Below are 13,747 nucleotides of genomic sequence, written 5' to 3' on the forward strand. Positions count from 1 at the left end.
GGAGAGATGAATGAATAAATGAATGAATGACAGTAGCTCTGCAAACTGCAGGCACAACAGTTTGGACTTCTCTCCTCCAGACAATGACAAGGCAGTCGAGATCTCTGACCAGGAGAGCAAGCTAAGGAAATTGTTATTTTAAAAAGATGGATCACAGCAGGGTGGGCTGGGAAGCTGGAGGCCCAGAGACCTGCTTGAAGGCTATTTGGAAAGGTCGGCTTCCAAGCTGCCCGCAAGTGGAAAAATCTATGAGTGCATTACCAGGACAGCCATCCAGCTTCGTTTATTTTTATCCTACAAAATACAAGGTCAGAAACAACTAGAGTACTTTCTTCTGAAAAAAAAAAAATTTTTTTTTTAATTGACACAGCACTTTTCACAATATTAACTCATTTATTTAACAAATAGTTCTCAGGAACGCTATGCTAACCTGAAAGCAAATCATATTTTCCCTTTGATGTGCATTTTCATTACAGAGATGCTTGAATTTCATTTTGGCTTGGAAATGATCAGACCTCTGGCTTCTCTGAACCTCAGAATATATCTTCCAAACACTAAGATTACAGGCTTCTAGGAATCTATGAGTCTGTAACTGTGAGTCTGTTTAATAACCCAAAAACAAATACTTTAAACCCCAACTGGATTCACCCAGAGTCTTTCTCAAGTGCAAATTGCCTTGTATCTCTGGGGAAAGTTCCAGTCTTGGATATTGAGTTTTCACACAGCAGCCCAGTTGGTGGCTCTCTCTGGGTTGTGGTGCACTGAAGCAGGACTGCTTTTGCAAAGGGACCAGAGCATTTGTTTAGAGAGAGTGTGATATCACCACACTGGGATGAAATGCCGGGTTGTTGCCTGTTCCCCAGCACTCTATACTCAATCTCCCAGGTTTCCACTAAGTCCAAGAGTCCCAAGGCCTGATGTATGTGTTTGGCCCAATGGGCAGGGAGAAAGAGAACTGAGAAATAGTCTCACCCTTTATGCACCTCATTCATTCATTTAAAAAGCATCTTCTGAGGCTGTTTCTTCTGCCAGGAATGCCTTTCCTCCTCAAATCTTCCCAAGGCTTCTCATCATTTAGATCTCGGCTCACATGTTACCTTTTCAGAGAGACTCTGATTCACATTTGTGATATTATGGGTTTCTCTTATATATGCCCTTTCTGGCCTTGGGTTTATAATTCTGCCAAAAACAATTGGCTGGACCACAGTCTTGCAAGGGATTGGTCAGTGTAGTATGACCTCGCAAGAATTGGTCAATTACTACGGAAAGTTTGGGATTATGGTCTACCGAGGGGACTGGTCAGTTCTCAGTCTGGCTGGGAGGGTCATGCCTTGAAATTGAATACAAGGGCCAATCCCACAGAGGTTCACTACCATCAAGAAGAATGTGGATTAGGGCATGTTCTTTAGACTCGGGCTCCCTGCACTAAGAACCTCCCAGACATAGGAAAGAAAAAGTTGTAACACTGAAGACAGCGCAAGATGGCAAGAAATGGCGGCTATCACAGCAGTGCCCAGTGGCAGAGAGATGGCACAGAGTATGAGTAGTGGAACCCAGGAGACCATCGCAAGGTGGCTGCACTGGGCTTGCAGGCCCATGGAGTGAGACAGCTGAGTGTCTTTGGGTAGGAGGCTTGCTGGCTGAGAATGGGGTACCTATGGGCACTTGTCAGGAGAACTAAAGAGCTGTAGCACTTGTCCAAGCAGGGCAGGGGCCAAGAGAAGACCCAGCAGCGGGCATGGTCAAGAGAAGGGCCACCTGCCTGTGGGCACAGCCAAGAAGCAGCTGAGAGCTATCTTGGTTGGAAGCTGTCCTGACTGAAGAACTGTATCCTGTCTCCTGAGTTGTATCTTGTCACTTTCAAGTTGATCCTGATCCTGAGATTAAGCCTGTTACTTCCATAATAAACCACATAATCGTGAGTCTGGTCTGTGAGTTCTAGGTGGCCATTGCAACAAGTTATCAAATCCAGCAAAGAAATAGAGAGTACCGTAAGGGGGGGGGGGCATACTGGTGTCAAAAATTGTGAAAAAGTTGGAGAGTGGAGATTACGTCTGACCTCCACCTCATAGCAATCAGCTTTGGGCTGATCCTAATTCTCATCCATCCTCCTGAATGTAGACAGGCTCTGACACTACTAGATTACAACCTTCTACCCCTGCCCCCAACCCATCCCCACCCCTCAATTCCAGTCACTCTCCATTCTTTCCCCCAGTTTATTCTCTTCAGAGCTCATGTTATTATGCAATTAGGTTGTGCATTTATTTTGTGTTTTCTGTGAAATGTCTGGCTCTCTCCAACAGGTAAGCTCAGTGTGGGCAAGGACTGTCTGCCAGGTCGCCATCGCACTCCCAGCCCCGCACAGAGTGAGCCCAACACATAGTAAGTATAGATTTTATTCTCCTTCTCCAAAGCACAAAACAACTGTGCTACTCCATTATCTTCCACAGGCTTCCTAGGAGAGCTCAAGGCTGAGCACTCAATTACAGGGTATTAGGGTACACTGTGAGGGAAACCCTGGTGGTGTAGTGGTTAAGTGCTACAGCTGCTAACCAAAGGGTTGGCAGTTCAAATCCGTCAGGTGCTCCTTGGAAAATCTATGGGCAGTTCTACTCTGTCCTATAGGGTTGCTATGAGTCAGAATCAACTCGATGGCACTGGGTTTGGTTTTTTGGTTAGGGTACATTGTAGCTGTTATTGTAATTTTCACAGAACCTTTTGGCAGCCTGGATACACAAGGCATTTCTTATATTTTTGCTTTTATTATTCATTGTGATTTCACTCTGAGGGAACAGGTATTTAGTTGGGTCTGATGATCTTCAAAAAGGGTCATAAAAATGAGTCAAAGGAGGTGTTCCTCTGGAAAGACAAACAAACGGCTGTTCGGAGACGCCTGGCACCTGCCCAGTGGGGAGCAAAGCGGAGGGAGCAGGACACCATCTGGGTTGGAAGCCTCCTCAGGAAAGCCCCACAGTCACTCAACAGATGGAGAGTCTCCCAACCACACACCCCCGACCCCAGCCCTTGAGGTTGTCCCAAAGCCTGGAGTCCATGGATTTGTGGGTCAAAAGCAACACCAGACACAGGTTTTAAGTGTTTCCATAAGGCCCAAGGAAACCCTGATGGCGTAGTGGTTAAGTGCTACGGTTGCTAACCAAAGGGTCAGCAATTCAAATCTGCCAGGCACTTCTTGGAAACTCTATGGGGCAGGGGCAGTTCTACTCTGTCCTCTAGGGTCACTATGGGTTAAAATCAATTCAATGGCACTGGGTTTGGTTTTTTGGCTTTATAAATCCCAAAACACAGGCATCTGTCACTGCTCTTGGCAACAGGACTGCAAACAAGGAGAAAGAGACCCTCGACTGCACCCAGGCCTCAGCTGCCCCTCACCTCTCACCAGATGTTCTTATAGATATCACCAAGACTGAATCACCTTCTGTGGAATTCTGTGGGGTCAGGACCCTTCCTCACACATCCCCACACAGAGAGTTGTCACTGGATAAATCTCTCCTTGTTTTATGCCCCCAGGACAGAGATAAAGGATTTTTTGGTACAAGAGCCCAGAAAAATTACAATAGCTAGCATTTATGGAGTATTGATCATGTGCCAAGCCCTGTGTGGAGCACTTGACATGGGCTGCCTCATGTAATCCAAACAGGAAGCCCATGGGGGACGTTCTGTTGTTGGCCCTACTTTACAGATGGGGAATTTGGGCACAGAGATTAGTAAATTGCCCAAGGTCATCCAGCAAGAATATGGTGATGCTGGGGTCAAGCCCAGGCAGCCCAGCCTTCCTGCTGACATTCTCAATCACAGGTTAAAAGAAATGCCTTTCAGAAACTTAAACTAGGGCTTATTTTAATCCATTCAGCCATATACATCATTAAGCTGTGGAGGCCAGGGCCCTGGGTGAGCTCAGCTCCAGCTCTAACTCACTAGATGTGGCCTTGAACAGACCACCTCCCCTCTCTGACCCCATCTCCCAGCTGTATGACGCTTGCACAGTGCTATGGCCAGGGGTGTTTGTTCTGAGGGAAGCTGGGAGTTGCCAACACTGGATCCTGGACCCCTCCCAATCTTCTCCCACAATGGCCCCCACACATTCGGATGCCTCCTTGGTATCTCTCAAACCCTCCCCTTCACTGTCTCATTATATTCTCACAAGAGCCAGAGGAGGCAGGCGGGACAGCAGTTGCCATTTCCATTTCATAGATAGGAGAACTGAGGCTTAAAAAAAAAAAAAAGAATTTGCCCAAGGATAAACAAAAACAACAAAACCCATTGCCATGGAGTCGATTACAACTCATAGCAACCCTACAGGACAGAGTAGAACTGCCCCATAGGGTTTCTAAGTATAGGACCAGTTAAGTGGCAGAGGCTAGACTTAAACCTGTGCCTGTAGTACTCTTTCCTCCCTCAGCTACTGCTCCGATTAAAAAGGCAGAAGGGGGTAGACCTCCTTGGGCTGCCAAGTTCAGTTTTGGGGACTGAGGCTGCAAACACTGAACCCAGAGGATGCAGCTAATCAGAGCTGGTGGGACTCAGGAATTTGGCAGCCATTCCGTCTATCTTTGTGGGGGCTCATCCACTGTCCCGTATCCTGCCCTGCCTTTGTCTCTAGGGTTGCATGGTCTCTTTGCTTAAAGGGGAAAGCGCCCAGGCAAAACCTCAGATCGCAGGGCCTGGGTCAACCACTAAGCCGGTGTTTCCCAAACTCATTTGACCAGAATAGGGCTCCTTCAGTCTCCTCTTGCCATCCTGACATGCTGATGCAAAGAGATGTCATAACACGGGACAGCAGAGCCAACCCAGGCTCCAGCCCCATGGCCCTCAGGGGGAGGGGCCAGCAAGGCTACATGCTGGTCTCGTTCCTTTGTTCTCCCCCACAAAGGGTCAGGAGGGGACGGCTGGTGGCACGACTGTCAGACCCTTCACCAGTAGAGCAGTGAGCAGAAGCAGGGAACCTGGCGCCCCACCAGCTGTCCTCTCTGGCGGGGAAGCACAGTGGCTGCCCCATCAGTAGGCTTGTGGCCCAAGGACACACCTGCAGATAATTAGTCCCAATCAGGACAAGCCCAAACTGCTGATGGTGCAGGACTGGGCTGGCCATGTCACCAGTTTGCAAATGGTGAGCGGTTTGTGAACTGTGGCCCTGCCTGGTAGATCAGGGGTTTGACTTAATATTTAAGTGGCATATAAACAATGGGGAGAAATAAACTTGTTCTCTAATGGGATCTTCCCTGGACAGCCTAGAGTGTGAGAGCCAGGAATGGAGCAGCATGAAGGCCACCTACCCGCCTCCCCAGGCACCCAGCCTAGCACAGCCCCAGTACTACGTGCTGGGCTTTGCGGGGCTGGCAGACTCAGGCTCTCCCCTGAAGAGTTCAGAGCTGTGTCAGGAAGACATCCATTCACCAGGTGGAATTCACTTGCTGCGTGCCAGTGACATAGGCCCGCTCTAACAGTTCTTAGGGTATTATTCCTTCAAGGTGTTCTGACGTTCTCCATGCTGTCAATTCCACCCCCAGAGGGTATTTTGGAAATTTGCGGGGAGGCTTAAAATGACTGGGGCCCCTGAGTGGTGCAAATGGAGCCCTGGTGATGAAGTGACTAAGAGCTCAGCTGCTAACCAAATGGTCAGCAGTTGGAATCCACCACGTTCTCCTTGGAAATCCTATGCAGCAGTTCTACTCTGTCCTATAGGGTTGCTATGTTGGCATCAACTCGAAGGCAATGGGTTTGGGTTTGGTTTGTTTGGGTGGTGCAAAAGGAGTCCTGGTGGAGAAGTCGTTAAGTGTTCGGCTGCTAACCAAAAGATCGGTGGTTCAAACCCACCAGCCGCTCTGCAGGAGAAAGATGTAGTAGGCAGTCTGCTTCTGTAAAGAATACAGCCTTGGAAACCCTACGGGGCAGTTCTACCAGGTCTGTAGGGTCTCCATGAGTTGGAATCCACTGTTTGAACAAGTGGTGCAAACAGTTAACATGCTGCACTGCCAACTGAAAAGTTGGAGGTTTGAGTCCAGAGGCACCTCAGAAGAAAGGCCTGGAGATCTACTTCCCCCAAAATCAGCTATGGAAAACCCTATGGAGCACACTTCTACTCTGGCACACATAGGGTCACCATGAGTAGGAGACCACCGGACAACGACCGGCTTTTTTGGTATATATGATTGAGGGGCACTGTGGGCTTGGAGAGGAACAACCACACACAGTTAAAATTCTTTCCTCATCTCGCACGGTTCTCCTGTCCTGCCAAACGTTCATGTGGTGAAACATCTGCTTATAACTATTTGAATCTAGAATTGAACTCTACATATAAACGTGAATTTGTGATTTCTGCATGGTCTTACTATACATTGAATTTTCTAGGAACACAAGTACCATGTAAATCAAAGAAATGTAAGCACAAGGAAAGCTTGCACTTTGTTTTACTTGAAATTTTACCAGGAGTTCCTGTCCTGCAGTGATTCTGTGCGTGGGGCCAAGCCCTGGACTACTGCACTATGTCCCACAGTTCAGACATGCAGAGTATTTTCATACCAAAGTACGTATTAAGTAATTTTGCTTCTATTTCTCCTTTACCTCATAGTGAGGGCATTTTTAAAAAATTGTTTTGTGGTAAAAATATGTAACAAAACATTTGCCAATTCAACATTTCTTACATGTACAATTCTATGGCATTGGACATTGTTACATTCATCGTGTTATGCAACCGTCTCTACTATCCATTTCCAAGTTACTCTACCACCATCAACAGAAACTCAGTTCCCCCTTGGCCTTGACTCCCTCTTTCCCCCATCTTAGGGCATTATTTGTATTTTATCTGAAATTATATGTGAAGATAGGCTATGTGATTTATGAACCTAACATCAGGGGAGTAAAAAAAACAAACAAACCTGCTGCCGTCAAGTTGATTCCAACTCATAGCAACCCTGTAGCACAGTGTAGAACTGCCCCATAGAGTTTCCAAGGAGCACCTGGTGGATTCAAACTGCCGACCTTTTGGTTAGCAGCTGTAGCCCTTAACTACACCACCAGGGTTTCTGAGTAAAGGGGCACAGTAAATATTTGCTAACCCAAGGTGATGCTAGATGGAACTGGGCAGAAAATCCTAGTTCTAGCACAGCAACTCGATGGCCATAAGACAGAGGAAGGGGATTAAGGAATCTCCCACTGCATCTTCACATAAAACCCAGAACCCAGTGCCGTCGAGTCGATTCTGACTCATAGCAACCCTATAGGACATAGAAGCATCTAATATACATGTATGTGTGTGTGTCTGTGTATCTGTGTGTCTGTTCTTTATATTTTCTCACACACATATGATCATATTGAACATACTATTCTATACTTGCTTTTTTACTTAAAAATATATCTTAGACATTTATTCGTGTCAGTACAGATAGCTCTATTTCATTCTTTTTAATGGTTGCATAGGATTTTATCCTGTGATATAGCCATAACTTATTTAACTAACCCATATTGATAGACACTGGGCTGTTTCCATTTGTTTGCCATTGTAAATAACTCCATAATTATACCCCTGTATATGTATCTTTGTGGAGTTTTTTATGTATCTTTGTTCATTTTTTGAGAATACATCTATAAAGATAAATCCTTTAAGTGCATATAAATGTTCTGGGTCAGAGGGTCTGTGCATTTAAAGTTTTGATAGACAAATTTTCCTCCAAAAAAGAATGCATCAATTTATACTCCTATATCAGCATATGATAATGTCTGTTTCTCATACCCTCTCCAACACTGAGTCTTATAAAACATTTTAATCTTTGATAAACTAATAGATTTTTTTCAAGCTTTCTCATTATTGTTTGTTTTTTATTGTGCTTTAGGTGAAAGTTTACAGAGCATACTAGTTTCCCATGAAACAATTAATGTACATATTGTTTTGTGACATTGGCTGCCAACAGCACGTGTCAACACTCTCCCCTTCTCGACTTGGGATCTCCATTTCCATTCGTACATTTTCCTGTCCCCTCCTGCCTTCTCATCCTTGCCCCTGGACTGATGTGCCCATTTAGTCTCATATACATGGTTGACCTACATGTGTTATCATTTGTTTTATAGGCCTGTCTAATATTTGGCTGAAAAGTGAATCTCAGGAGTGACTTGAGTACTGAGTTCAAAGGGTGCCAGGGGCCATACAGTATTTGTTCTTTTGTGTTTGACTTATTTCACTCAGCATAATGCCCTCCAGATTCATCCATGTTGTGAAGTGTTTAGCAGATTCTTCGTTGTTATTTATTGTTGTGTAGTATTCCACTGTGTGTATGTACCATAGTTTGTTTATCCATTCATCTGTTGATGGGCACTTAGGTTGTTTCCATCTTTTTGCTATTGTGAACAATGCTGCAACGAACATGCGTATGCATAGGTCTATTTGTGAGACAGCTCTTATTTCTCCAGCATATATTCCTAGGAGTGGGACTGCTGGATCATATGGTATTTCTATCTCTAGCTTTTTAAGGAAGCGCCATATCATTTTCCAAAATGGTTGTACCATTATGCATTCCCACCAGCAGTGCATAAGATTTCCAATCTCCCTGCAGCCTCTTCAACATTTGTTATTTTCTGTTTTTTTTGACTCATGCCAGTAATATCAGGCTGAGATGGTATCTCATTGTAGTTTTGATTTGCATTTCTCTAATGGCAAGTAATACAGGGTCACTATGAGTCGGAATTGACTCGACAGCACTGGGTTTGGTAATGGCTGGTAATCGAAAGCATTTCCTCATGTGTCTATTAACTGCCTGAATGTCTTCTTTGGTGAAGTGTTTGTTCATATCCTTTGCCCATATTTTAATTCTGTGTTTGTCTTTTTGTGTAGAGGTGTTGGATTTTCCTATAGATTTCCGAGATTAGACCTTTGTCGGATATGTCATAGCCAAAGATTTTTCCCAGTCGGTAGATTCTCTTTTTATTGTTTGGCATAGTCTTTTGATGAGTGCTAAGTGTTTAATTTTTGGAAGATCCCAGTTATCTTGCTTATCTTCTGGTGTTTGTGTATTGTCAGTTATGGTCTGTATCCTACTTATGCTGTATATTAGGGTCCCTGGCATTTGACCTATTTTTTCTTTCATGATCTTTATAGTTCTAGGTTTTATATTTACATCTTTGATCCATTTTGAATTAGTTTTTATGTATGGTGTGAGGTATGTGTCTTGTTTCATTTTTTTACAGATGGACATCAGTTTTACCACCAGGCTTTGTTAAAAAAAAAAAAAAAAAAACTGTCTTTTCCCCATTTGATGGACTTTGGGCCTCTGTCAAAAATCAGGTGACCATAGGTGGGTTTTTGATTCTGTTTCATTGGTCAATGCATCTGTCGCTATATCGGTACCGGGCTGTTATGACTACGTTGGCTACATAGTAAGCTCTGAGATCAGGTAGTGCGAGGCCTCCTACTTTGTTCTTCTTCTTCAATAGTGTTTTACTTATCTGGGGCCTCTTTCCATATAAAGTTAATTAGTTTTCTTCCATCTTGTTAAAGAATGCCGTTGGTATTTGGATCGGGATTGCATTGTGTTTGTGGATTGCTTTGGGTAGAACTGACATTTTCACAATGTTGAGTCTACATAACCATAAGCATGGTATGTTTTTCCATTTATTTGTAATGTAAATGTATTTTGGTTTCTTGCAGTAATCTTTTGTAGTTTTCCTTATACAGGTCTTTCACATTTCTAATTAGATTTATTCTAAATATTTCATCTTTTTAGGGGTGATTATAAAAGATATTGATTTCCTGATTTCCTTTTCATAGTTCTTTTTATTGGTCTATAGGAATCCAGCTGATTTTTGTTATCACTTTAATTTGCAGTTTTTAAATTATGAGCCAGGTGCACATCTTTCATACGTTGGTGGCCATCTGCATTTTTTTTTTTAATGGACTACCTATTTGTGTCATTTGCCTATTTTTCTACTAGACTGGTTTTTTCATATTCATTTCTAGAACTTCTTTTTATATTAAAGAAATTAGCTTTCTGTTATCTGTGTTCCACTTTCTACCCAATTTTGTTCTTTGTCAAAAGATTTACATTTTAATATTTTTCTTCATCTTTTGTATTTGGAACACACTTTAAAAGGCCTTTTCCAGTCTAGGATAATAAAAAATTTCCCTCATGTTTTTCTCTCATTTTATTAGGACTTCATTTTTTACATTTAAAGTTTTGATCAGCTTGTAATATATTTTTATATGAAGTGTGAAGTCAGGATCCAGCAAGCCCAGTTTTCCAACGCCATTAGCCGAGTGATTTATCTTTGCTCCACTGATTTGAAACGCCACATTTATAAACATCTACATATGCTTGGATCTACTTCTGGACTCTATTGCATTCCATTTGTTAGTTATTACAACATCAGTAACAAATAGTTTTAATTACTGTAACTTTAGCACGTGTTTTTGAATATGCTAGGATTTTTACTCATTTCTCTATTTCAGAATTTTTCCAGCTACCTCTGAGGGTAAAATGAGCTCGTTTAGCAGAGTGCCTGGCACTCAGCAGATACTCAATAAAGCAGCAGTTACCGTAACTATGGGCTAGTCCCACCTTCTCTTCACTCTATCACCCCCACCTCCCTAATTTTCTGCAGTTCCTTGGACATAGTAAGAACCCAGAAATCAGGAGATTGAACATCGGCTCTAACTCTACTCCTCACCCCTTACACTGGGCAAGTCACTGCCCCCTCCTTGAGACTTGGTTTTGCACCTATAAACTGAGGTGTTGTCAGAGGTCTTATCACTGCAACACCAGGGGAGAGAGCCTCATCGGACATCTGCAATGTTGGTAAAGGTTTCTCTGACTGAGGCTTCCAGGCTCCTTGTTCCATTGCTGGCACCTTCAGCTGCACTCCAGGCTCTTGCCTATCCCCTACCCCCACCTCAGGTGGACAGGACCAAGTCACTCTTGCCACTTGACTATCACATACGTGGTGCCCAGCTCTGCAAACAGGGCCCCAGCTTCTGCCTATGCCCCACTCATTATTCCCATTTTACAGATTAAAAAACCACAGCCCAGAATTGTTATGTAACTTTTCCAAGATTACAAAGCCAGTAAGTGACAGGTTCAAACCCTGCCTGCAGGGCCGAAAAGTCTTGCTCATTATACTGACAGCCTCTAGGAAGACAAAGAGGTTGGCCCTGGGCCTTGCAGAAAGGCAGCTGCTTTGTATACACCCAGCACCTTACAGCCTAAACCTCCTGCCCTTCTTGACTCAACCTCTGCCTAGAAATCTGAAATGCCAGCAGCGATCTGTGAGGATTTCCACTCATCCTTGAAGCTGAAGCCAGCTAGGGCTGTCTTTCTCAGGAGAGGGGTAAATCCTTGATTTCAGAACACCCAGCCCCACCCAGAGGTGGCCAGGAAATCACCCAGCCCCTCTGACATGAGGCTTCCCTGCCACTCCTTCCAGCTCACAGTCCATTTGACGTTTCTTCTCCACTAGCTTTATCTAAACACTGTACAGCCATGTCTCATCACAACCATAACCCCTGACCCCAGCAGTCTCCTGTCTGACCTGTTCCAGGACTTCATGACCTCTTTAGAACAAAAATGACCAGTGATGTCCAAGAGCACCAGAACCATTCTTCCCAACACACATTCTCTCTCTCTCTGCAGGTCCAGTGGGTGCCCCTCTCATCACCAACACCCCAGATGCCCTCACCTGTCACGATGGGGTAGGACTGCGGCCCCGGCACAGTGCTCCCAATGTCGGCGGGGGTGGGGCTGGTCAGGTTGGCCTTCATGTCGTCCAGCCCTCCAGCCAGCGAGGCCATGGCTGAATATTCAGTGGTCTGCAAGAGGGAACAGAAATATCTTAGCAAATAGACTCCCAAGCACCCTAGCCAAATGCCACCAACACGTACTGGGCTCAGTCACCAAACTGCACTAGCCAAGCACCAGTGCCAAGGCCCACAGGGGAGTTCACAGACCTCCTGGAATGGAGAGGGCAAATTCAGCACAAGACAGTTCTCCAGAACCCAGAGTTCTCCCCAGGCAAAGAAGTAAGCAGGATTCAGGGCAGCTTTCCAAGATTTGCATCTAGCTTTCTTTGTGGCCTGTAGGTCCCCCTTCACCAGGCCCTGCCCAGAGACAACCATCCTCCTCCACTGATGCAGAGAGGGAGGAATCAGTAACCAAAAGCGAGGCAGAAATAAAAGTCTTTTTGCGAAGAGGGTGCTTTTAAACTAAAGAAATGGAAAGAGGGTTAAAAGGAACTTGGAGATTGTTCAGTCCAAACCCTCATTCACAGATGAGCAAACTGAGGCCCAAAAGGATAGAGAGAAAATAAATTTCTTGCTATAGGTCATGACCCAGCACTGACCTTGCCCATGGTCCACAGGGCAGAATCCCAGTCCAGTGGGCAGTTCATCATAAACTCTCACCGGAAACCCTGTACATCAAACCAACTGAGCCATAGTTTGGCCAGTGTTTTTAAATAGTGGTACGCTGAAAACTGTGCAAACACTTGATTTACCTAGTTCATACCAACCACAGGCATTTGGCCCAGAGTCGTGTGCCTTTCTTTAAGTCATTTTATGAAATCAGAGCTTGCAATGAGTCATTTCCTTGGCATTCAAGTCCCTGTCAGAATGGTCTCCAGAGAAGGCAATGAAGATGCCAACTTGGATCTTCGCATTCAAGGACTGACTAAATTATAAATATTGGTGATATGTCTCTTTCTCCCACTCAACTCCCAATCCTATTTCAAGTAAAGAAAATAGGAGCTCAAGAAATGCCTGCTCACTGATAGATGAGAGAATGACAGCGATCTGCTGAGGAGAGATCCCACCACAAGCCATGCTGCCTCCCACCCTGGCTCTGTTGGCCCCACCAAGCAGTGGCAAGGCAATAACAACAATCTTTGCGGCCATGTCAAAAGCTCATGTTCATCAGGTACTTACTCTGTGCCAGGAGTTTACCTGTATTATCCCATTTAATTCTCACAGGAACCCCAGAAGGTATGTTCTATGTTATTCCCATTTTACAGATGCAGAAACAGAGGCTCCAGAGGGGAAGTGACTTGCCTAAGGTCACACAGCTTCTAGGTGCTAGAGCCAGGATTCAAACCTGGGTCCATCTGACTCCAAAGGCTTGATGATTACCTTAACGATCATGACCCATTAACAGGTAGTAAAATGAATTTACTGGAATCAATATTTTAAAAAATGAAATTAGAATGGAATAGAACAGAAAATATAATAGTGCCTCACATGTAGAAAGGGTAAGTCCTATTTTACGAATCTTTGATTCACTTAAAAGTGAGCATGTGTACACTAGACGAAGATGAATATATATTTCTTGTCATGGATCATGACCAGCAGAGTTTGAAAAGTATGTTCTTCACTCCCTGCAGCAGGGGGCTGTTGAGAAAAGTCACTGTCTAGACTTCATCACCCACAGAAGATACTTGGTCACAGCATTAGCCTCCTAATTTGCTAAGAACGAATTTGGGAACAAAGCTCACCAGAAGCAGCTCCTTCCATCCAATGTCATATGCAAAGACATTGGTCAAAATATCTCTTTTGGGGCCCTTCTCCTAGATGGTGTCTTCTGGAGTTCCTGGGCCCCTGATTGCAGGGACAGTGCCTCTCTCTTCTCTGTTCCTGAATGCCCTAGTGAAGGTCTGCATATAGTAGGTGTGCTGTGCTACTCATTCAGCATTCATTGAGCCCTTCTTGTATGCAAGATAGCACATTAAGACCAGACACACTCTTTGACTTCCACTCACA

The 13,747-nt window shown here is 44.4% G+C and overlaps 1 protein-coding gene across 5 annotated transcripts in view; it reads right to left on the bottom strand.

The window, feature by feature from the left end:
- The window catches only part of PAX5 (paired box 5), a 200,608-nt gene that overhangs the window by 75,895 nt on the left and 110,966 nt on the right, over window positions 1–13,747 (bottom strand). For all 5 annotated transcript variants that reach the window (XM_049895840.1, XM_049895841.1, XM_049895838.1 and 2 more), the window contains one exon: window positions 11,680–11,809. In XM_049895840.1, coding sequence (XP_049751797.1) covers window positions 11,680–11,809 — 130 coding nt within the window. The remainder of the gene's footprint in view (window positions 1–11,679; window positions 11,810–13,747) is intronic.

The sequence above is a fragment of the Elephas maximus genome, chromosome 9 (genome assembly GCF_024166365.1).
Source record: "Elephas maximus indicus isolate mEleMax1 chromosome 9, mEleMax1 primary haplotype, whole genome shotgun sequence".
In the NCBI taxonomy this organism is placed as follows: Eukaryota; Metazoa; Chordata; class Mammalia; order Proboscidea; family Elephantidae; genus Elephas; species Elephas maximus.